The sequence below is a fragment of the Mesoplodon bidens genome (genome assembly GCF_964165515.1).
Source record: "Mesoplodon bidens genome assembly, contig: HAP1_SCAFFOLD_96, whole genome shotgun sequence".
In the NCBI taxonomy this organism is placed as follows: Eukaryota; Metazoa; Chordata; class Mammalia; order Artiodactyla; family Ziphiidae; genus Mesoplodon; species Mesoplodon bidens.
In genome coordinates this window covers 1,529,470-1,554,808 of record NW_027671845.1, presented here as the reverse complement: position 1 = coordinate 1,554,808, position 25,339 = coordinate 1,529,470, and the positions used below count along the sequence as shown (strand labels likewise).

Sequence of the window (25,339 nt, the reverse complement as noted above, 5' to 3'; positions counted from 1 at the left end):
ACACCTGAGGGGTGAAAAGTCCCCGTACCCCTTACCTCACGATTCCTAGAATAGACTCTACAGGCCGCCATGACAGGCCCCTCCCCCGCCGGACAGCCATTGGGGCCCCACCCTCCGCGCTCCCGCATGCGCTCCTGTCTTCCGGAGCAAACTGCCCCAGCAGACGCCGGGAGCTGTTGGAGGACGGCGGTCCGCCGTGCCCGAGAGACCCGCCCCAGTGGGCGTGCACAGGCATTCGCGGGCGTGCAGGCGCGGGGTGCGCGGGCCTAGGAGGTCTCTGCAGGAGAGGGCAGAAATGGAGGGTCGGGCAAGCTGCGGAACTTCTCTGGCGACGCTCCTCGCTGGGAACCTTCGTGACGGTCTCTTCTTAAAACCAGCTCTTGGGAAATGTGCACTCGTGAGTTTTATATTGCACTCGTGAAACCCATGCACTTAGCTACAAAGAGTTCTGGAGAGCTCCGCTGTAAGCACAGTAGCCTCAAATTGGGGCAAGTACTTTCATGCCCTTTGGACTGCCGTTCCTTGGTTCTTGTTAATGCCTTTCAAAAAACAGTAGGTCCTTTTTCCTAGCACACCTGAAGTTTCCGTTAAAGAACAATGCTAGCAAAGAATTTCAGACCTGGGAAACACTCTTAAGATACTGTCTCCTGACTCCGTTCCTAGAGTTTTTCCAACGCATTTACTCTACTAGAATATTTTTTCTCCGTGTTCACAGGTGTTTCCTTTGTACGGTTTTGGGGGTTTTTTAAAAATAATTTTGAGAAAGAGTTGACAATCTGGGCCAATTTCAACAGGTAGTATGGGAACAATTTTATTTTCCCTCCCTCCTTTTTTATAATATCTTGCAGAATTTCAGTTGACAATAAAACAACAACAACAAAAATAGTAGCGGGATCAACTTACTGACCTGACTTTGTAATACTTCCCAAAGAAACTTCAATCATCAGATCCGCTTTCTGGTCAAATGCAAGATTAGAGCATTTCTCACTCAACAGGATGCCTCTGAAGACCCCTCACATGTAACAGCACTAAGCGCCTCCAAGTGCAGACTTGAAAACTCCACAAGACACAAACATGGTATCTCTTCGTTTCTTTAATGTTTCGTGATTGAGTGGAAGATGAACTGTCTTCTGAGGCTTGTGATGCATGTCCAGAGATGTTTTTTCTCAGTAGTCAATGCCCGCCCCCACCTTCTGTGCAGGAATAGTCAGAGATCATGATCCAAAGGACTTTTAGATACTCCCTTCTGTGACTGGTCTTCCCAAGTTACATTTGGGCTAATTTGATTATCTCTGTCTGTGGGGTGTAGGATTTTGAAGTATTACAAAAGTGATTGCAGTATTGGGACTGGCTAATTTTTGCACAGTGCAATTTTTGTATCAGTGGCCTTGAGAAGAGTCCTTCAAATACTGTATCAGAATTATGAGTGAGAATCTTGTAAATAATTGGTTGAATGAATGAACAAAGGGAGGAAGCAACAAGGAAGCCTGCCTTTCTCGAGTGCCTGGGTACAATATTTTGCCTCACCATTCCTCTAGTATGAAGTTATTGGTTGCAAATCATACAAGTTTTCCTTCATTATAAAAGCTCCAGGGCTTCCCTGGCGGCGCAGTGGTTGAGAGTCCGCCTGCCGATGCAGGGGACACGGGTTTGTGCCCCGGTCTGGGAAGATCCCCCATGCCGCGGAGCAGCTGGGACCGTGAGCCATGGCCGCTGAGCCTGCACGCCCGGAGCCTGTGCTCCGCAACGGGAGAGACCACAACAGTGAGAGGCCCAAGTACCGCAAAACAAAAACAAAAACAAAAACAAAACACCTAGGTTGATGGATAAAGACGTGAAAGGAAGGGACTGTCATGCTCAACCTCGGTGCCGTGAATCAAAACAACAGTTTATAAACTGCCTAAAGAGGCACACGCCAATTGTGTTGCCACTGTGGGAGGTGGAAGGAACTTCCGGTTCTTGCCTACCTGCCAGAGCCCTCGTGGAATGTCCCCCCAGCGCACGCCACCCCACCCCGACCCACGTGCCCTCTGCCCCTCCCCCACCGCAGAACGGTTCAGCATTTTCCGGTTTACTTTCAAACGTGTCCCTCGTTGACTTGGATCCCGAGCGTTTGCTGAAGCAGGTCGCTCTCTGGCTCCTGGTCTTGACTTTTCTCATTGAGGCTACCAGGCAGCAGTAGTCCGTGCCCAAGCCTGCAGGATGGCTTCAATAGGAGGTAAGCCTATAGGCTGGGGGTGTGTTCTCAGAGACCCTGCCATCCTCACATCCTTCAGGTTCACACGTTACACTTAACTGTGGGCACACAGTTGGACTGAAGTAGAGGGAGAAGAGAGCACTGGACGCACAAGGACATTTCACCTGGGGAGACTGGGGAGCCTGAAGAAACCTGAGACTGCCCTGGGGAGGAGGGGTCGTTGGAGGTGGATCCAGAGGAATTGCCCTGGCTATGGAGAAAGGATGGCAGCAGACAGTCTGATTCTTTCTAGAAGGGAGACAAGCCACTTTGAAACGTGTGTGTAAGGATGTGTGATGTCCTGGTGGTGACACAGGGAGGGTCATGAGGAAAGCCTAGAGCTGTATTGTGTTCCTGAGGCACCTGAAGCTTGCCTCACCATATCTTTCAAAGGGATTTGAACAGGAGCATACTGTATCTCAGGGGGCTGTGGGGAGAGATGGTCTTGGTGAGAAAACTATTCAATGGGGCTGTGTGTGGCCACACCTGCAGTGAAGTGTCCTCTCCGAGAGCTAGGCAGGGGGTTACTCTAACTGCCGCAGCCCACACCTCGTCCACTCCTCCCAGCCCAGAGCTCACTTGTCAGTTCAGGTAACTGTTGCCTTGGATTCAACAGGGGATGGGCAACCATTACGAGTAACTTCAGCCAAGAGAGGGCTCAGGTTCCTGAGTTGCTCTGAATTGTTCTTCCTTTTGTGGAATGGCAGTACTTCAGACCTACTTCATCTTGTCCAGTATCTCATGGTGGACCCTCAGGCTGCCTTGAGAGGAAGAGTTTGTTCCTATTTCAGGTCACTCCTTCATGGACAGGGAACAGATGTGGAGTGGGGTTGTTTCGGGTGGAATGTCTATGAAGCCTGCTTCCTCTTTTAAAGGGGGAAGGAGTGTAGCCCAGGATCAGGAAGATGATCTTCTGTGTTACTATTAAACATCCTATGACATCTGTTCTGGTGAGTTAGGTGCACCGTGGTGTGTACCTTGTTCTCCTGAACAGGGATGTGTTTCAGACAACTTGATCGCCATGGCATCTGGCTTATGCCTGCATCTCAGATTGTCTCTCCGTTATTGGGAGCTGGAAGGGGAAGGACCACAGGCAGTCTATACTCCCACGACCAATGTAACATGACAATTCCCTGGCCCTTGTTTAATCCTCTGCAGCCATCACTGGCTGTGAAATGACCGAATCTAAGGGACACGTGCCTACTTCTCAGACCACCCCAAGCCCCTAGGAACAGAACTCCTGACTGATGACAGTAACTCTGGGCACTGGGGAAGGGGTGGCAGGACCTGGCCCATGTTACGTATCTGCTGTGGGTTGTTCGGAGATGCAGGTGCTTTCTGGGCCAGTGTCATGGGTTTGTATCAGGATTCCATTAGAGATATTTTCCAGCATTTTGTTTTGTTTTGTGAGGCTAGGAAAGAAAGAGGGGATTTATACTGAGCATCAGGAAAAGGAGGACTGAGGAGGAGGTGGGGCCCTAATATTTTACACAGTGCCTGTCCACAAAGGGCCTTTGGGGGCCTAGAACTTACCTTGCAGAAGGCCCCACCTGCTAGTACGCCGGCTGAGGGGCATTTCTCACAGAGCGGATGTCCACACAGCTCCAGGTCTTGGGAGACAGCCTGTGAGGCTTAGGTGCCAGGGTGTGCCTTAGGGAGGCTCTCCAAGTGAGTGCTTGCTGAGGCAATTTCTTCTCGGCAGGCAGGGGTCAGGGAGCTTGGTGGATGGGCGTGGGGTCACCAGTGGAATAATTCTCAACTGGAGGTCAGGGCATGAAAATCACTTGAAGACATTTGCACGCTGCAGTTTCCCTTGTCCAAGAGTCTCTCATCTGTGGAGATTTACACTCTGATGCCGCAGAAAGCCTCAGTCCCACTTGCCCATTCTCCTCCTCCATTCACTCCTTTCCTTTGCCTCAACAGCATCTGCAGTGCTGGGAACGGATGTCACCATGAACCCCGGTGCCTCCTTGTCTACTTTCACGGCAGTGTCCTTTCCTCCACCCATTCCTGGCGCCCAGCACTGGCCACCCTGGGAGCAGCACCTGCCACCTCTCATCACCCCCGCATTCCCTCCTGGCAGCAGCCTGCGGCTGCCAGCTTTCCCCAGGATGCCTTTGGTGGCTAATGGTGGCTGTGGCCCCAGTGCCCCTGGGGCTTGCAACTTCACTGTACAAGTCAGGTCACAAGGGAGGCCAGTGCAGGCCCCCCAGACTCAGACCTTTATCGTTCCTCAGGGCCCCCTCAACTGGAGCGCTCCAGGGGCCCTCAGCGGGAGTGCTGCATGTCCTGCACCCATATTCTTAGCAACCCCTGCGATGGAGACCATTGTGACTGCTCCAGCTGTTGGAGTTACTCAGGCTGGCAAGCGAGGCTGGACCCCAGGCTTTCCTCCTCAAGCTCCACCACCAGCTGCCCAGATGGCCCCTAACATTCGCCCAGTGAACTCTGGGCCATGGCCACATGGCACTTCCAGGGAGGGCAGCCTGGACACCAACCAGCCCTATGCCTCGCAGGAGGACTGCTCTAACCACCAGAGCGTGTACAGTAACTTCCGACGGTGGCAGCGCCTCAAGCCACTGGCCCGGAGACACCTTCCCCAGAGTCCTGATGCAGAAGCTCTTTCCTGCTTTCTCATGTGAGTGAACGCTCAGGGGGTCATGAGCTTATCGGAGCTCTTAGATAAAGAGGAACTGGGGATGGACTCGCAGGTTAGGTTTCTAGGGATACTGGAAGCGAGGTGTGAGGGCGATGTCCACGCCAGGAGAAGGCACACTGTCAGTCATACGGGCGAGCCTGCCAGTCCATGACATCATGACTGAAATGTGCCTTATCTCAACTGACCCCACCCCCCTGTGAGTCTAGCCAGCTTGCTCTTCCATGATTCTCCTGGTAATACGGCCTGAAGACTTGCAGTCAGAGAGGGTGGTGGTGTAAGTTGAGGAGCCAAGGAGTGGATGCCACACTCTCCTGTGCTGACGTCTCCTTTCATACAGCACTTGAGTGTACGTGGCCGGGGGAGGTCACTTCGGAGAAGGGGGAGGAGCGCGGGGCCCAGGAGAGCGCTTCATGCACGCCTCGACTTTGTTGATGTGGAGAATTCCACTAGGAACAGGGTGATGGTAGAGCTCTCCTAAGGGCATGGGCTCTCTCCCACTAGAGTTGTGAGCCTGGCAGGCATTTCCATCCTAAACCTGCGGTCCCTCGTAAAAAGGGGACAATCACACTTCACCTTCAGAGGACCGTGCAGAAGACTCCTTGGGCTAATCTATGAAGTGTGAGCAGATTGCCTGGCACATGCCACGCCTCATTGATGATGGTGATTTTTATTATGAAAAGGCAGCCTTGAAGAGGAAAAGAGCTCCCCAGGGCACAGTGTCCCAGCTCTAGCCTGGGAGTGGATGGTCATCCTCGAGTGAGTGTGAGGCGGTGACAGCCGTAGCCGGGAAGCCTTGTCTCTGCTCTCCCAGACACCTGCCTCTCACTCTCCTGTTGCTCAGTCATGCTGTGTTGAGTGATGTGTGGTCCACATTGGTGGGTGGGGTCAGGCAGGTGGGGGCTGGGCTGGGCACAGAGACTGACCCCGAGTGCTTACAGCCCAGCGCTTCGATCCCTGGCCCGCCTGAAGCCCACCATGACACTGGAGGAGGGACTGTGCAGGGCCGTGCAGGAATGGCAGCACATTAGCAACTCTGACCGGATGATCTACTACGAGATGGCGCAAAAGTGAGTCAGCGTCCTGGGCCCAGGGGCTGCGTGGAGGGTGAGGCGAGTGGGTGAGGGCAGGGTCTGGCCGTGGGGGTGCTCATCAGAGAGGACAAAGGAGAAGGGCTGTCGCTCGGAACAGGGGGCCCGCAGCCCAGAGGCCCTACAGTCCTCCAGAAACCCCTCCCTCACCTTGACAGTTTGGGTCTTCTGTCCTTCCTCCACCACGAGCTCTGCCCTCCCCTGAGTTTGACCTACCCTTGCCCTCACATGAAGGTCTCAGGACGGGGCAGGGTGAAGCTGTGAGTCCAGTAGGGGTCCAACTCCGGCCATATGGGCTGGGCTGGGGAAAGAGCTCCACCCGCCAGCCTGCTGCTTCCTTAGTGGTGGCTGGCTGGCGGCCACTGACATAGATTTGGGACCCCCTCTCCTCACGAAAACTGGCCTGAGTGGGTACCCTGGCATCCCTCAAGAGGCTGGGGAAGCCAGCTGTCATCAGCCCAAGGGTCTCTGGCCCTTCCAGTGTTTGCTCCACGGTAATCCCCTTGGCTTAAGAAACAAAACCAAACAAACAAGCACCTCTCAGAGGAAAGGAAGGCCTGTCCTCTAAGCTCAGCATCCACATCGTCCAGCCTCTCCTGAGCCCTGTCTCCAGGTCTACGTTCCAGAACTCTCAGTCCCAACCCAGGGTCCTGGATTTGGGCAAGGACCCCTGTGGGGAACACATGCCTGTTCCAGCCTCTGGCTGTCAGCCCTTCATGTGGCTCTGGATGGGGGGCATGGGGAGGGTGCCCCCTGGGTCAGCCACGTGTCCCGTTGACCTGGTTCAATGCAGCGACCTGGCTCTATGCTGTTGAATGCTCTCCAGTGCTGGTGAGGCAGGAAGGGTCCCAGATCTTGTATCAGTTCCAGGAGCAGCTCTCTGCTGTGGACAGCACCTCACAGGGCCTTGACAGCCCCAAGGCACATCCTCTCCCAATCCCTCATTCTTGGCTGCCTTTGTTGGGCTCCAGAACCCAGGCCATTTTCTCAGGATGGCCTGTGCCTCCGTCACACCCCAGGTTCATGCAATTTGAGGCAGAGGAGGAGATGCAGATCCAGCAGTTGCGGTGGATGCAGTGCGCGCAGGGCCTGCCTCCTCCAGCCCCACCGAAGCTGGATCCTCGGGGGCCCCCAGCCCCGAAAGTGGGCCTTCAGCCGGCCACCCAGGTTCCCACTGGAGTTGAACGCACAGGTAACAGGGGCCCAGGGTTGGCCACTCTTCCCATGTGGATCATTTTCCTTCAAGACAGGGGCATTGGTCTTTCAAGCAAAACAGCCACCGAGGCGGGGGGTGGGGGGTGGGGTCTCAGATGCCCTTTGTTACTACGGGGTATTGACTTGGTCAATCTTGTAACTTCTCTCACGCCTCCCTGTCAAAGGACTGCACACAAAGTCTGCCTAAGAAGTGGGCTTGATGGGGACACCCCTGGAAAATTGGAGGTTCCCCACTTCCTTATATGTGACTCTCTTAGATGCCCCCTTACCTCCCCCCTCCAACTGTGCATGAAGCTCCATGTGGTCCTGACCCCCACACACCCACATCAATGTCCCCCAACAGTGCCCTCACCAGCGTGCGCTCGGTGGTCAGGAGGTGGACCGGGAGCCCCTCACCTTCCTTCCCTTCCTCCTGCTCTGCCGCAGCCTGTGCTCCCAGGATGTCCGGCCCCAGGGCCCAGCCCTCCCGCCCGAAGCCACACGGGTCCCAGCGACCCCCGGAGCCCAAGGCACCCGAGGACATTCCACCTGAGGCTGTGAGGGAGTATATGGACATCATGGAGGCGCTGGTGGGGCCCGTCCACTCAGCCACAGGCGACTCAGATGCAGAATGGGGAGAGGACGGAAATGAGCTGCAGCAGGAAGAGGACGGCACCTACTCGGACCCGGATCTCTTAAGCTATATCGACAAGCTGTGTTCCCAGGAGGACTTTGTCACCAAAGTAGGCTAGGCCTGGAGACTGGGGTCTGCAAGATGCCAGGGCATGGAACTCTCAGCACCCAAGATCTGGGTTCTGCTCAGGCCGTTGGGACTTAAGCTCAGCTCCTTGTTCCTGAGCCTGGTGTTAGGGGAGGTTTACGCAGATGTTTGTGTGTATATGTTTGTGTCTATCTGTGTGTATGCCTTTGTGTCTGTGTTTGTGCCTCTGTATATGTGCTCTTTTGTGTGTGACTGTGTATGTGCATGTTTGCGTGTGTGTATGTGTGTGTGTGTGTGCGCGCTGACCATCCCCGCCTTGTGGAGGAGAGTGGGGTGGGTCTCTGCTTTTCACTTTCCCTCCTGGCCTTCTTGTCTCACAGGCCACTCCTGGCCGAGGATGCTCACAGCCTCTTCTTTCTGTTCTAGGTGGAGGCAGTCATTCACCCTGGATTCCTGGCAGATTTGCTTTCCCCAGACCCACAGCTGGATCTCTTGGCCCTAGAGAAGGAGCTGGAGCAGGAGGAAGGGCTCACCCCCGAAGAAGTGAGACAGGGGAGGGAGAGGGACACTCAGGGAGCCAGGGGACCCCACGGGAGGGGGACCCCAGGTGATCCAGGGGACAGGGGAACCCAGATGACCCAGGGGAGCCAGAGGAGGGAGGGATCCCCGGTAGAACAGGGGACACAAGGGACACTCAGGAAGACCAGGGCACAGAGGGACCCCAGTGAACAGGGGAGAGGTAGGGCCCCAGAACAGGAGGGCCACATAGCGCTGTCCATCCCTCCCCTGCCTGGGACACCTGGCATGGGGAAGGGCCCGTTCTGGGGTGGGTGCAGTGCAGGGTGAAAGGAAGGAGAGGATAGGGAGCCGGGAGGGGAGGGAAGGTCACAAAGCTGGGAATCAGTTGCAGGAGAATGGCCGGACTGCCACAGTGTCTGTATTTGGATTCGAGTCCTGGGGTCGCCCATCCCCTCCTCCCCCCCAGGGCCATTGTCCCACTGCCCAGTGCTCCTCCTCTCACACGTGTGTGTGGAGCCGTCACTGTCCTCCTCCCTCCTATCAGCTGGTGCAGAAACGACTCCTGGCCTTGAAAGAGGACGACGGTGTGCGGGCAGCCCCGAGTCACAGTGCACCCGGAATGGCCTCAAGTCCTTCTGAGTCCGACGCCGGCCAAGGTGCCCAGAGGCACGACCAAGACCCCCATCTAGGGGTCAGTGATGAAGCCTGCCCACCAGAGATTGATTCTCAGGCTCTTCATAGGCTCATGCAAACAGACACTGCCCTGTGCAGGCCCGAAGTCTTTGTTCCCTCTGGAGGACGTCAGGAGTTCTCTATATTCCGGCCCGTACGGCTCTCCCCTCCCCAGGGTCAAAGGCGCACCGGCCCTCTACTGAGATCCAGGGATGCGTCTGTTCTCAGAAAGGCCTCTCCTCTTCGGGAGGCCCGAGTGCCCAGGGACGGGTCCAGTGAGAACGAGGAGGTGCTCCAAAGCGTCTTCATCATAGACTCTCAGCATATACTGGTGCCTTTCGGGATGTCCCTCAGTCCTGCGCATGTCTCAGCCCTGGCTTCCTCTGGAGGTTGGGGGGCCCAGAGTGCTCCCCAGTCCCCCTCCTCTCAGAGAAGAGGCCTCAGCCCAGCTCCACCAGCCGCTCCCAAGTCGAGGAAGCGGGCTCTGTGTGGACACCCAGCCGCTGCTGAGAAGCTGCCCATCCCCGGGGCTGGCCTCGGCGTCTCTGGGAGGCCAGCCTTGGCTCTGGGGCTGGCTCGCCCCTCACAGCTGAGAAAGAGAAAGCGTGACCCGTTTGACACAAAGAAGCGTGGGAAGAGGAGGAAGAAGCACTGCAGCCAGTAGGGTTCAGCTGGGCCGGCCCTCCAGGGCGAGGCCCCAGGGCAGCCCCCTGGGGAGCCTAGGGGCTCCTCCTCCTCCTCCCAGTGCTGATCCTGGATGATGTGGGGGGAAGGGAGCGGGGCAGGACCACCAGGGTGGGGAGGGGGAGCGGGATTGTGGGGGGTTAGGGAGGTGGGGGAGGTGGGTGTGGCCAGGTGTGGGTGGGAGCAGGACCTTTGGAGTGATGTATGTAAATTGTGAACAAAGATCGTTTTCGTGGGAAATGCTCTCAGGCCACTGTCATCTTGTTGGTGTTGAGCTGCTCCACAGAGAGCGATCCTGAGAGGAAGGAAGGATGAGGGAGGTCACAGGAGCTCTGGGTCTACAGGTGGCCACACCTTTCCTCCACATAGACAAGGACTCCTCAGGCTGCCCCTGGGAACGCACAGCTCTCACTTTCCCCAGGGACCCCCTCATCAGCCCCTTTTCTAACGCCTGCTCGGCTAGGGGCCTTCTGGGGCATCTGTACCGTCTTCTGCATCCCTGAACCTTCTGGGGAGGCAGAGCTGCTCTTGTGCCTTTCAGTCCTCTGGACACTCACCAGTTTCTAGGATGGAGCCTGGAGACAGCCCTTGTCATTATGGAGCTTCTCTCTGCTTTCCTCATGTGGCCAGACGACGGCGCTGGGCTGACCCTCCGCTCATCCAGGGTTTCCTGTGTGGGTGGCCTGACCAGAGACGAAAAGTCTTGGCCATGGGGACGGGACTGTCTGCCTCATCGTAGCGGGAGCATCCTCTAGTTCCACTGGGATTATTGCAATGTGGAGAGTGGTGGAGGCAGCTACCTCTTCATCCCAATGAGGATGCAACAAGGGGAATGGGTGTGGGGAGATTCATGGGGCCCCCGTTAAAGGTGTGTATAAGGGAAAGGACAGTCGGGCCCCTTTGTGGAACTTGTGGGATTTCTGTGCAGCAGCATCTCGTTCAACTGAGGGAGGAGGACCCATGTGGCTGTGGCCGTGGGGACTGGCGTCCGGGGCCTCCGGGTCTGCAAAGACACCCCAGAGCTACTGTCCCTTCCCTTTGCACCCATGGCTGGACGTGTGTGTGTACTGGTATCAACACTGGTTTGTATCCCCATAGGAAATAGGTCCTCCTAACAAACTATGACCACGTTTCACAAGAACAGCTTGCTCACAGGGGCGGCAGGGGGTGGGAGAGGTGTCTGTGGCCCCAGATCTGAGTGGGAGCTGGGATCCATGCTGAGGAGTATGGAGGCCTCAGTCACCGTCCTGTGGGTGTCGGCAGAGGCTTCGAATCATCAGAGCAGGGGAAATGACCCCCTCATTAGAGTGAGATGAGCAAACAATGAGGGGCAGGGAGTAGACCCCCGCTGTCTCCCAGAAGTGCCTCCCCTCCCAGTCCGCTTAGCCTCTGTCACAGCCTGTGCTGGCCCACCTCTGAAGCCCCTTCCTCCTAAAGCACTGAGATGCTCTGATCTTTTATGGACCTGCCCTGGGCCTCACCCCCCCTTCCCTGCTGGCCAAAGGCTCTTCTCCTGCTTCTGACTTCTGATTCCTTCCCCAGGACCCAGGCAAGTGTTAGGACAACAGAGATTCCCTGAACATGACCCCTACACCACCAGCATGCAAAACTGGGGCCGCAGGCTTCCACAGGTGGCATGACTCTCTGCTGGACCCTGCAAAGAGCTTGGAGAAGAAAGGGGCTCATGTCTCTCCACCTCCACAGAATCTGTAGGTCAGCCTCACAGGTCCCCCTCTGTCCAGGTGGGCAGCACATGTGTGCTCCCAGCCCTCCTTGACCCTTTGTGAAAGAAAGTTTTTGCAGCTTAGTAGTCTGATATTAGGCAAGGTGTCTCAGGGCTTGTTCCTTTTGAAGCCCTACAGGAGAATCTGTTTCCTCTCCCTTTCTGTCTTCTAGAGGCTGCCTGCATTCCTTGGAATTAGTCCCTTCTTCCATCTTCAAAGTGCATCACTTTAATCTCTGCTTCCCTCATCACATGGTCTCTCCAACTCTGACTCTTCCTGTGTCCCTCCTATACAGCTCTTTGTGTTTATATATAGCCCACCCAGAAAATTTAGGATAATCTCTTCATCTCAAGATTTTTTACTTAGTCACAGCTGCAAAGTCCATTTTTCCATACAAGGTAACGTTCACATATTGTCATAGGAGGGGTTAAACACGGACGTTTTGGGGGAACCAGAATTTACCCTACTAGAAGAAATCCACAAGAATACCTACCATCAGAATCCACATGAATAACAGACTATGACCAAGTGGAATTTATTCCAGGGATGCAAGCCTTGTTCAATGGTAAAAAATCATCAATGTAATCTACCAGATTGAGTCTAAAGACGAAACACGTACTGTTACACCAATTAATACAGAACAGGCACTTAACGAGATTCAACGCCCATTCATATTAAAAATGCTCAGACAACTAGGATTAGAAGGTCACTACCTCAACCTAATAAAGAACATCAAAAAACCTACTTCTAACATCACATGAAATGGTGAAAGAATGAATGCTTTTCCGAGTTCAAAAACAAGGTTAGAATGTCCACTCTTATCTTAGTTTTCAACTTAGTACTTTAGATTCTAGTTAGTGTAGTATAGCAAGAAAAGGAAAAAAGAGGCATACATATTAGAAAAGAAGAAATATAACTGTCATTCTTTACAGATGACATAATTGTCTACATAGAAAATTCCAAGGAATGTATAAGTAGATTCATAATAAATTATAATAACTTGCTTTAGCAGGATCTCAGAATATAAAATCAATACATACACATTAATACACAACATTGATCATATTTCCATATACTAGTAACAAACTGAACGATTGAAAACCAAAATTTAAAACATATTAAATAGGTTCCAGTTCAAGATGGCAACACAGGAAGATCCTGAACCCACCTCCTCCCACAAACACACCAAATCTACAGCTACATATGGAAAAATTTCCTCTGAAGAAAACTAAAAGATGGTGGAGCAACCCCTTCACATCAGGAAAACCAGAGGGAAACCACATCAAAACAGGTAGGAAAGGCTGAGACACAATTTTGCCATAAACCCCATCCTTGGTGTGGAGACACACAATTAGGAAGGAACTCAAAACCTGGAGCTTCTTCCTGAGAGGTGAACGGTATGGACCCCACATTGGGCACTCCAAATTTTAAGGCTGGCACCTGAGAGATACACCCTCAAAACATCTGACTTTGAAGACCAACAAGGCACATCCCATGAGACCCACAGGGCTGTGGTGAACTGAGGAACAGCTCTTAAAGGGCCTGTGCACAGACTCACCTGTCCCAGGGCCAAGTGTAGAAGCAGCCCTTTGAAAAGCACTCTGACTTTTTGTGAAAGGGACTCACTTCCCAATTTTAAAGCATTAATCTGAGGAACAGGGGCCTGCTGGAATACTCCCCAGGGACAGAGGCTGGCGGGTGCCATCTTCCTGCTCTCTCTCTGCCTTGATAAAACTGAAAGGTGCCATCTTTTTTCCCCTTTTTCCTTTCCTGCAGGTGACAACGTTGTGCTCCAGCCAGCTGGCTCCTTCTTCCCTGCTCTTCCTCTGTCTTGCTATATATATATTTTTTTCTTCTTCTTTTTCTTTTTTTCTTTTCCCTATTTCCTTTTATTCAAATGGTGTCATCTTTGCACTCTTCCCACCGCCTCACTCAGCCAGTAAGCATCATCTTCACACTTTCCTTCTGATGTGCTCCAGAGAGCCAGAATCTCCAAGACAGGAGATCCCATTTTTGTGGCCTCCACTCAGGGGATGCTCCTTGACCACCTGGCTCTGGAGGCCAGGAGGGATTTCTTTTCTGGGTCCCATGGGACTGTAACAATTGGAGAGACAGTTCTTGGCAGGATACCACCCCCAGGATGTACCACCACACATCAGACTGAGACACAGCCCCAGCCTTTACATGAAAAAGGCCTATTTGCTAGTAGGGACAAGACTTAAGAGCAGGCTTCAGGTTCAGCACACATCTAGAGGCTACGGATGTGCTCTCGGGGAAGGTAGGCTGGGGGTGCCATCTCTCCACTCTCACTCTGCCTTACTACAGTTCACTGGTATCTCCCAGAATGGAGCTTGTACACTTATCTGAAGCACTGTTTTCTTGTGACTGCTCCCCAGGGAACACCTTCAGATTGCTTGCTTCTGGGGCGCAGCAGGGCTTACACTTGCAATCTCACAAGACTAAATATATCTGCATTCTTTAAAAGCTGTTACCAAGTTTTCTGGCTTCCTATCAACCTGAATCTAGGTGCTGCCTGAGATCCTCCACTTTGGGTTGCTCATTTGTCTTGGCACACCCTCAACTGCTGGGATGGTGTGCCAGGTCTATTAAAAATAAACTGCTTAGACAATCACAAAGGTTTGAGAGGCAACCAAGAGTAGACGGGGTTAAATGACAAGGTTCATCTGTCACACAGCTCTTCAAGACTGGGAGATGTGGCTATTTCACTTAATGCATAGAAACCAACACAGAGAGTCAAGCAAAATGAAGAAAGGGAGGACTATACTCCAAAAAAAGAACAAAATAAAACCTCAGGAAAAAATCTTAATGAAATGAACATAAGTAATTTACTTGATAAAGAGTTCAAAGTTATGGTCATAAAAATGCTCACTGAACTCAGAAGGAAAATGGATGAAAACAGTGAGAACTTCAACGAAGAAATAGAAGATATAAGAAAGTTCCAAATAGAAGTCACAGAACTGGAGAATGCAATAACTGAACTTAGAAATACAGTAGATGAAGCAAAAGAAAGAATAGGTGAACTCAAAGACAGGTCAGAGGAACTCATCCAATCAGAGAATAAGGAAGAAAAAAGAACGTAAAAAATGAATATAGCTTAAGGGATTTATGGCACATCAAATGGAATAACATTCACCTTATAGGAACTCCAGAAGGAGAAGAGAAAAGGGGGCAGAAAACATTTGTAGAAATAATATCTGAAAACTTTTCCTAACCTGGGGAAAGAAACAGACATCCAGATACAGGAAGCCCAGAGAGCTCCAAAGCAGATCAACCTAAAGAGATCCATACCAAGAAATATTAAAATTAAAATGTCAACATTAAAGATAACAAGGGAATCTTAAAATCACCAAGAGAAATACAACTTGTTATATAACTTGTTATATACAACTTGTTATACAACTTGTTATATAACTACATCAACCTAAAAAGCTTCTACACAGAAAAATAAACAATCAACAAAATGAAAGGGCAAGCTACAGAATGGGAGAAAATATTTGCAAATCATGTACGTGATAAGGTGTTAATATCCAAAATATATAAGGAACTCATACAATGGCTATATATATATATCTATATATAGATATATAGATATAGATAGATATAGATTTTCAAACAGTTCAATTAAAACTTGGGCAGAAGAACTGAATAAAAAATTTTCCAATGAAGACATCCAGATCACCAACAGGTTCATGAAAAGATGCTCTACATCACTAATCACCAGGGAAATGCAAATCAAAACTACAACGAGATATCACCTCAAAGAGACTAAGAGGTAACAAATGTTGACAAGGATGCAGAAAAGGAAACCCTTGTGCACTGTTGGTGGGAATGTAAATTGGTACAGCCGCTATGGTAAACAATATGGAGTCTCCTCAAAAAATTAAAAAGAAAACTACCATACATTAGCAATCCTGCTTTGGGTATATATATATATCCAAAGAAAATGAAATCACTATTTCAAAGAGATATCTGCACTCGCACGTTCATTGCAGCATTATTCACAATTGCCAAGAAATGGAAACAACCAAAGTGTCCATACATGGATAAATGGATATAGAAGATGTGGTATGTACATAGATGGAATATTATTCAGCCATGAAAAAGAAGAAAATCCTGCCACTTGCAACAACATTTATGGATCCTTGGGGCATTATGATGAGTGAAATAAGTCAGAGAGAGAAAAATAAATACTGTATGATATAACTAAATTGTAGACTCTAAAACAGCCAAACCCAGAGAAACAAGAGAATAGAATGGTTGTTGCCAGGGGTTGGGGTTGGGGGAAATGGGGAGATGTTGACCAAAGGGTAAAATATCCAGTTAGCAGATGAATTTCTGGGAGTCTAATCTACAGCATGGTGATTGCAGTTAACAGAACTGTATTATATACTTTAAAGTTGCTAAGAGAGTAGATCTTAAATGTTCTCACCAAAAAAAAAAAAAGGTATTTATGCGAGGTAACGGAGTTGTGTTAACTAGCTCCGCTGTGGTAATCATTTCACAACATGTAACATACCAACAGGTTGTACACCTTAAACTTACACAATGCTATATGTCAATTACATCTCAATAAAGTTAGAAAAAATACAGAAAACAGACTGTTGCCCAACATTCAAGCAAAAATACTAGTTTGGGACTGCTTTTTCTTGAATTTAATCATTGTGCCTTCTTGAATCTGTTTTGTATCACATGATAGCAGACTCATAGAGGCAGCTTACTTCTGATCAGGTGCAGCCAAAAAGAAGCAACTGAGGGTATATGGGAGTTTAGGGATAAGCTACGCGATTTCTCCCTTTCTTCCTCTACTTTGTGAAGATTCTCCAGCAGCAAATGTGTAACTTCCACGGCTCCAACTCCAATGAGACAGAACTGGTATGGTCTGACATTGATGATCATTTAACCTGGCCCTGGACTCCTTTACAACCCTCTCCTTAACTTTGCCTTTCCAGCATAGGGGTACAAGTAAATTCCTGTTCCTACTAATCACTCCATTATCTAGGTGGCCCTTCTCAGAAGTTTCATCACTGGTGTTCTTAATACCCTGTATTAAATTTATTTGCAAAGACTTGAAACAATTTCTATTTTATTTGTTATCGGCAAATACAGTATAATAGAATTTAGAAATATTAAAAAAATTAGAAGAGACATGAAATCTCAAAATGGGGAAATGTTAGCCATGTTCAGGAAGAAAATGTACTAATATTATTAGAGGAGAGAATTCAGGAATTGGAAGATAACACTAATGCGTTTGGAAGGTAGAAAACTGTGGAGAAGTTTGAATGGTGGGCTTCATGCCACAGGAAATAGGAAGTGATTCAAAGTTCTATAAAGATTGTGCTCACTTCAGCAGCACATATACAAAGTTTTATAAGATTAATCTGAAAGTGGTAGGCAGTTTGGAGTATGTGATGGAGTGATGTCAAAGAAAAATTGCACCAGATGGTTAAACAGGCAAGGAGTACTTTACTCAAGATGATTCTGTAATAGGGGAGAGAGGCTGAACTCCGTTCTACTGGAACAAAAGGCATGGAAGTTTTTAGATGCCAGGATGAGCTGTAGGAAAAATAGTAGAGGATGCTGGGGAAGAGGTTGGTCAATATAATTAGACCATCTCTGTTTGCTTTGGCTCTTATTAAAGTTAGGCTCCTATACTCCCCACAGAGACTGGGAACTAGGGGCAATACCTTTCTTGAAGGTTATATTTCAAAGAGCTGACTCCCAGGTCCTTGAGAAAGACATTTCTGGGTTGGAAAATTATCAAGTGACTAGGAGAAAATTTACATCTCAAAGGGGCAGAGAAAGAATTTACAATTTCAAGTTTCTTAAAGTAAATGTTTTCAGAAAAGGGAGGTTAGAGGCCTATGGTAAAGAAAAATCCTGTCTGAAGTTTAGCCAAACTGAGGGAAACATTAAGGCCATCTTGATCAGTAGTTAAAATTAGCATTACCTTCAGGAAGGTTATTTTATAAAGAAAAGCAATGCCTTAGAAACTTTCTCAGAAGAATCAAAAGTAACTGTCTGCTAGTTAGATACAGGTCAGGAATAATGAGAAAGGGCAGTTACAAGGTAAACTCAACTAATGTTCTCTGTGTTGTAGCTTTAATAAAGATGAAATAAGTAGAAAAAAAATAATCCACTGGTACACGGTGAGAGCCAGTTGGATGGATTGCCCAATTAGAAATACTTCTTTATTTTCTAGTCATTATCAGTCAAGGATTAACAAACCTACTTTTATTAGATATACTTCTGTCTAGGGATTGAGAAATATCAATTATTTAAACTTAATCACTACTTTTTTCTGTGAGATTTTTAAAAATATACTTTGGGGAGAAGTAATGGAAGAGTGATATAGCACTAAAACATTGACGTGAATGACATAATAAGATCCTATCTTTCTCAATTTAAGGAGAAAAAAAGGGAGGGCAAAAGAAATGGGCAGAAAGTAAGTTTACCTACCAGTCATTGTGTCAAGTGTTTTCATATATTTATCTAATTTAATACTCACAAAACAATGAGACATAAGGAAGACATTTATCCCATTCCATAGATGAAACTCTATTTACAAAGTAATATATCAACCATTTGTAGAGCTGACCCTTGAATTTAAGGCCTTACGTCTGTGGAAATGCAAGAGCCAAACCCTGCTAATACAAGGTGCTTAGAAGAGGTAGACTTCAGTGAGCAGGAAAATCAGAGCATGCGTGAACTGATGACAAGTTTTGCTGATCTAGCAGCTTTGTGAGATTTGTCTAGATTCAAAGGCCCTTGCTCTACTAAACCATCAAATTAGAGGTGGTCTCCTTCTTAAACAACCAATATTTGCAGAGCTATTCAGACTTTGGGTCATGGTATTTTTTCAAGGATTAACTATTATCACTGGCTTTTCAAATTTTAACTTTAGAAAGTCCTTGCTTTTGTTGGAAGCAATGTTACATTTTGATGCAGTTGTTTGCAGGGATGAAACTTGGTCGCCCTCTGGAGGCTATTCTCAGGTCCGACTAGCATACCTTAATTTTGAGAAAGAAGTCAGGTCTTAACAATTTAACAAGTCATTTTAAATGTGTGGAAATTATGTATATACATTATACTTTTTTAGAAGTTACAAAACATTGAGTTCAAAATGCTCAAAATATTTTAAAATGCTGAATTAAACGATTTATGGCATAGCATGTTTTGAATTCCTGTTCTCCCTTTGGAAATGGAGATGGTCATCATTCTCCTTTTATCACGCAATATCTATACTGGGACTAAAACCGTTATTTTTTCCTCCCCTATTATAGGAACACATGGGCAATTAGTTCTATAAAATGAATAATAAAACATATGACACAATACTATACACTCAATTACTACCAAGATCTTCCATTTTAAGTTTTAAAAAAAAATCTCTAAATTTCCAATTAAAAAATTTTTTCTTTCTCTCAGAGACAAAACATCAGAGCTTACAAGAACCCTTAAAAACAGAATGGCTCAAAGGATAAAAATGTTTTGCTCCCTAGTTCATTCTTGTTCAGTTTTCTTGTAGAAGGTGTATTATACCAGTTAGTGTAAATTATACAAGCAAACTTCTTGCCATATATTGGTGACAGCTTTTCTACATAAAGTAAGCAGTTAAGGGGCTTCCCTGGTGGCGCAGTGGTTAAGAATCCACCTGCCACTGCAGGGGACACGGGTTCCAGCCCTGGTTCCCGAAGATCCCACATGCCGCGGAGCAACTAAGCCCATGTGCTGCAACTACTGAGCCTGTGCTCTAGAGTCCGTGTGCCACAACTATTGAGCCTGCGCTCTAGAGCCCATGTGCCACAACTACTGAAGCCCGTGCACCTAGAGCCCATGCTCCGCAACGAGAAGCCACCGTGATGAGAAGCCCGCACACTGCAACAAAGAGTAGCCCCCACTCTCCGCAACTAGAGAAAGCTCGCGTGCAGCAACGAAGACCCAACACAGAGCCAAAAATAATAAATAAAATTTTTTTTAAAAAGTAAGCAGTTATGATCTGCTATAAACCTACTGTTTCTTTACTTGATTTAAATGAATTTAATTCTTTAAATAACTGAGCAAGTAGAGAATTTAGACTCAGCCATTATTAGAGGTACCTTATACAACCAAAGTGGTATAAAAACCCTGTAACATGAAAGTGTTGTGGAGGTCCTTCTGGTCTTCTGAGACCGGGACACCTGTACCTTTATGTCCCATTTATAAATGCTCCTCTATAATGTTTGGGATGCTGAAATATTTGATGAGATAGATACCTCATGCCTATTACATGCCTTCCCTATATCTCTCTCAACTACATCCCTCTAATGAGTTGGTGCAGCTCCAAGGCTCTATCCAGTAACAAGGTAGTGTCAGGCAGTGCTTGTTGTACTCACTGGCTTTTAATCCTCCAACTGCCTTGTAATCTCCTCCTTCACACCTTGAGGCTTAGAAATGGCATATTTCCTGAGGAAGAGGTTTCTAGGGAGTCCTGTATACTTGCTTGAAATGGGGACAGGAGGATGGAGGAACAGAAGGGAAGATATACGGAAGATGAACGGATTTTTTTTAATATAAATTTTTCTGCCATAAAAACTATAGGTACCAAGCAAAGCAATCAGGGAAATATATATTCATGCATTAATTTACCACTTACAACGATGAGTAGATAGAGGACATTAGATAGATTAAGGAAGTATCTAGGAGGTAAAATGGATAAGATTGATAATGGATAGGATACAGTGGCTGATGCGAGAGGTTGAACTCAAGGATTATTGTTAGGTGCCTGGTTTATACAACTGGGTGAATGGTGTCACTACACACTAAGACAAATGAAAATGAAGGAGGAGAGATTCGGCAGTTTAGGGAGACCATGAGTATTTAGCTTTATGTATATTTTAAATGAACAGATTTAGATGTTAATTAGGCAACTGGATTTACAGAATTCAGATTAGAGGTCTCAGGTACACAAATGTCCAAACTTGATGGAGTTGGTAACTGAAGCTGTGTGTTTCTGTGAAATCATATTATGAGTTCCAGAGTGAGAGGACATAATGGCCTAAAACTGAATTTTGAAGAATTTCAACATTTAATGTCTGAGGAGAAGGATACGTACCTGCAAAGAAGATAGAGAATGAACTGCCGCAGAGATGAGAAGAAAACCAGAGGAGTTTTTGGGTCAAGGAAAATCAAGTCTCAAAGACAGAAGCAAATCCTACTTACAGGTCAAGTAACTAGGAGATAAAATTTTCACATCGCATCCATGGATTTGGAAATAACTTATGAAGTACCTTTTTATTGGAGTAATAAAAGATGGATTCTATTGGGAGTGGGTTGAAGCATGAGAAGGAAGTCATAAAGTGAAGGTATCAAATATAGATAAACATTTTTAAACAGCTTTATGGAGGTATAACTGATGCACAAAAAATGGCACATGCTTAATGTATACTATTTGATGAGTTTGGACATATGCATAAACCCATGAGACAATTAACACAATCAAGGTAATAGACATATCTGTCCCCTCCAAAAGCTTCCTTGTGTCCCATTTTTTCTGTGTGTGGTAAGAACACTTAACATGAAATTGACCCTCTTAACTAATTTTAAGTGCTTAACACTATTGTTAACTATAGACACTATTTGTACAGCAGATTTCTCGAATTTATTCATCTTGTATAACTGAAAATTCATACCTGTTGAACAACAGCTCCCCATTTCTCCCTTTCCCCAGCCCCTGGCAACCAACATTCTATTCTCTGCTTCCATGAGTCTGATTATTTTAGATACCTCATATAAATGGAATTATGCAGTATTTGTCCTTCTGTGACTGGCTTATTTACTTAGCGTATTGTCCTCCAGGTTCATCCCTGTTGCCACAATGGTAGAACCCCCTTCTTCTTTTAAAGTTGAAAATGTTCCATTGTAAATATATACTACATGCTTTGAACCATTCATCTGTTGATGAACACTTTGGGAAAAGCTTCTTGACACTGATCTTGGCAATGATTTATTGGCTATGACACCAAAAGCACAGACCACAGAAGCAAAAATAGACAAGTAGAACTACATCAAAATAAAAAGCTCCTGCACAGCAAAGGAAACAACCAACAGAATGGAAAGGTAACCAATGGAATGGGAGAAAATATGTGCAAATCATATATCTGGTAAGGGGTAAATATCCAAAATTTATAAGGAATTCCCACAACTAAGTAGCAAATAAACCAAATAACTCCATCAAGAAATGGGCAAAGAACTTGAATATACATTTTCCAAAGAACACATATGAACGGCCAAAATGTACATGAAAAGGTACTCAGCATCGCTAATCATCAGGGCAATGCAAATCAAAATCACAAAGAGATATCACCTCACACCTGTTAGGATGCTTAGTTTCAAAAATATAAAGGTAACAAGTACTGGGGAGAATATGGAGAAATTGGATCTCTTGTACACTGTTGGTGGGAATACAAAATGGTATATAGTCACTATGGAAAACAGTATGGAGGCTTCTCGAAAAATTAAAAATAGAACTATCATATGATTTAGCAATCCCACTTCTGAATGGATATATGTATATATATATGTATATATATATGTGTGTGTGTGTGTATATATATGTATAAGAGAACTGAAATCAGGATCTCAAAAAGATTGCACTCTCATGTTCATTGAAGCATTATTCACAATTGCCAAGATACAGAAAAACATTTTCAAGAATTATCTTAAAAACTGTGCCTTTGAAGAAGAGATAGTGTGGTAATTAGTAACAGAAGTCAGGTGGAGAAAGGTGAGTTTGCTTTTGCTTTTCTTTTTTGCTTTACTCTTCTTTATTATTTTTCCCAATTTGGAAGATTTTAGAATGTTTAAAAAAGATAGTGGAGGGCTTCCCTGGTGGCGCAGTGGTTGAGAGTCTGCCTGCCGATGCAGGGGACACGGGTTCGTGCCCCGGTCTGGGAAGATCCCACATGCCGCGGAGCAGCTGGGCCCGTGAGCCATGGCTGTTGAGCCTGTGTGTCCGGAGCCTGTGCTCCGCAACGGGAGAGGCCACAACAGTGAGAGGCCCATGTAACGCAAAAAAAAAAAAAAAAAAGATAGTGGAAAAGATCCAGATTAGAGAAGGTATTGAACAAAATAAGGATCCTTAGAGAGTGCAAGGTGATGCAATCCAAATCAGGAGTAAGGGAATTGGGTTTAGTAGGAATAGAGCTTCTGTTCTGTTAAATTACCAAAGGAGATAAAGATGGTAGCAGATGTAGTAACTCTATTATGTTAATTAACAGGAAAGTTCTAATGTTTTTTCTTTTCTTTTCTGTGAATTAAGAGATTATCTCCTGATATTATAGCAAATGGTGGGGACATGCCATTTAAGAATAGTGCAATAGCTGAATCACTTTGTTATACAGCAGAAACTAACACAACATTGTCACGCAATCATACTCCAATAGAGATTAAAAAAAAAAAAAGAATAGTGCAGAAAGAGAGAACAAAGTGTAAAGAGTGGGAAATGATGGGTCCAGATTAATGTAGCAGAATTAAAGGGCAATATTAAAGGACCTTTTAGGTTAGTTATCATGAATTTATAAAGGAAACAATCTAAACTATTATACACTTTACTTGGGAAGACTTTGAAAGCTGGAGATCAAGAAAACAGAAAGCAATGGTTTGGGTTGATCCAGCATAATTAAAAGACACTGGAACAGGGCTAGGGACAAACACACTAGTAGATAATGGACATTGGAATGTAAGAGAGTAAGGGGAGATACAAAGGCAGTATCAGGAGAAAGCAAGGGAGTAAACAGACTTGCGTCAAAGTACTATCATAGTGGTGGGGTATTTGAACAAGTGAACTGGAATGTGAGAAGTTACTGTAAAGGGATGGCATATTTGTGTGAATAATTTTTAAAGACTATTTCTCTTTTTCCAGCTCTGATTTTTATTTTAGAGGACTGACTCCTGAAAACTCGGTTTCCCAGGATTCACTGACAACTAGCTTCCAATTAATTTTGAGTAAAGGAAGGACTGGTGAGAGTTTGGAGGAAGGGGATAGGGGAGAACCCAGAATGCCCTCTTTCTTTGAGTTGTACATACAACTGAGGCTTCGTCTCCCTCATGCGTCCAATTCCTGCTCAAGGGCTTCTCCCTCCATGTTCCCAGCACCCACCAGCAGTCTCTACATTCATTCCAGTTCTGCTTAGGGGATTCAGTCTTTCCAAACTCTAGGTTGCCTTCCTATTTCATTTGACTCCAGCTTTTATAACTTTTGAAACAAGCTCCTTTTATTAAAATCTACTTTCTAAACTTCCTGAAGCAGATTTCCTGTCCCGCATGAGTAATCCCAGGAAAAAGATGCTCAAGATGGGACTCTGGAATAAGGTTTTGAGCTTGAATGTAGTAGTGACTCCATTGCCAATGCAAAGACAAGTGCTTCTTCCGAGTAGTGGAAGCAATAAATAAATTACCAGCAATATTTGCTTTGAACATATTGCCAGTTGAAGACAATACTTTTACATCTCAAGCGGCAGCGGATTTTGTCTATTACAGCAGTAATACCTACAAGCACCATGGGGACCATTAGCTGCTTCTTATAGCACCAGAGAGCTTACAAAATGAAAATGTTTACACTTAATGTTAAAAGGTGTTAGGTGTTTAAGCTCTCAGATCGAGGCATGGGAAGACACAGAGAGCCACACTGAGGGCCTTAAAATTTTCTCATGTCTTAGAGCCACACAGCAGACATGGCTGAGGATCAAGTTTCAAATCTAAAAGTGTGGGTTGCAGAATTAAAATGCAAGTTCAACGTACATCTGTGCTAAGCCTCACAGATTAATATCAGGACATTGATCAGGAAGAGTTGGGTATTAAGATAAGGATATATTGAGTATTTAGGATAAGTGCAGGTAGGCAGACTCAGATTCATATGAAAATTTTTAACCCAAATCTTCCTGTGGTTTCCTCGCCAAAGGAAGCCACCCTCCTTCCTCCCCATTTGAGGAAACTAACCTTCCCTTACTTACTTAACATATCTCTAAAGACCTCATCTAAATAGGTTAGTTTTCAAGGAAATTTCTACTTTTCTCAAGACCCACCCACATCAGCACTTATTGCATCCTAATAACTACAGTCAGATTCTACCAGGCCCCAGTAGGCAAGTATAATGTCCACCCTGGTAGGAGTTAGCATATACATCAAAAGAAATGCTATATCCTGCTAACGTGTATCAGCAGAAACCTGTAGAATGTGTGTGTGGCATATTTTTTGGGGGGGTTTTTTGTTTGTTTTTTTGCGGTACGCGGGCCTCTCACTGTTGTGGCCTCTCCCGTTGTGGAGCACAGGCTCCGGACGCGCAGGCTCAGTGGCCATGGCTCACGGGCCCAGCCGCTCCGCGGCATGTGGGATCCTCCTGGACCAGGGCACGAACCCGTGTCCCCTGCATTGGCAGGTGGACTCTCAACCACTGTGCCACCAGGGAAGCCCTGGCATATATTTTATAAGTGTTAGACTGAGAAAGATCGAATATAAAGTTGCAAGGGGTTGAATTTATTATAAAGACGTTACCTGAGATTCAAAGTATTAGCTCTAGCTGATGGAAATGGCTCTAATCGTTGGCTTGTTTGGCTGACTGAAACATAGATTCAATAGTCAGCAACATTCAAAGAGGGCAAGATGCCATAATTTATCTGACAGAATGTAGACAAAGGAATCCATGTACATAAAATGAGAATGTTGGAGTGGATTAATTATGTAAAACCCACTCAACTATCCCATAGTTATGCCCCCACAGAGGTCACCGATAACATTCTTCTTCAAGACATTAAGACATTCTTTGATGAGAGAAATACAAGCATC

The 25,339-nt window shown here is 46.6% G+C and overlaps 1 protein-coding gene and 1 long non-coding RNA gene across 2 annotated transcripts in view; one reads left to right on the top strand and one right to left on the bottom strand.

Annotated features, from left to right (window-relative positions):
* LOC308610935 overlaps positions 1-25,339 on the bottom strand; it is a 178,391-nt gene that overhangs the window by 112,090 nt on the left and 40,962 nt on the right. The gene's annotated exons all lie outside the window — the stretch shown is intronic.
* LOC308610910 (NUT family member 2G-like) lies at positions 3,770-9,827 on the top strand. The gene is made up of 3 exons (XM_081259898.1): positions 3,770-4,869; positions 8,334-8,441; positions 8,962-9,827. Exons 1-3 carry the CDS (start codon positions 4,189-4,191, stop codon positions 9,751-9,753), a joined length of 1,581 nt encoding a protein of 526 aa, XP_081116024.1. The 5' UTR covers positions 3,770-4,188; the 3' UTR covers positions 9,754-9,827.

Excerpts from the sequence above, each read along its gene's own strand:
- LOC308610910 (XM_081259898.1), top strand. The coding sequence starts at position 4,189 with ATGAACCCCGGTGCCTCCTTGTCTACTTTCACGGCAGTGTCCTTTCCT. Across the intron at positions 4,870-8,333 it reads CAGAAGCTCTTTCCTGCTTT|GTCATTCACCCTGGATTCCT; the intron begins CTCATGTGAGTG and ends TAGGTGGAGGCA. Across the intron at positions 8,442-8,961 it reads AAGGGCTCACCCCCGAAGAA|CTGGTGCAGAAACGACTCCT; the intron begins GTGAGACAGGGG and ends CCCTCCTATCAG.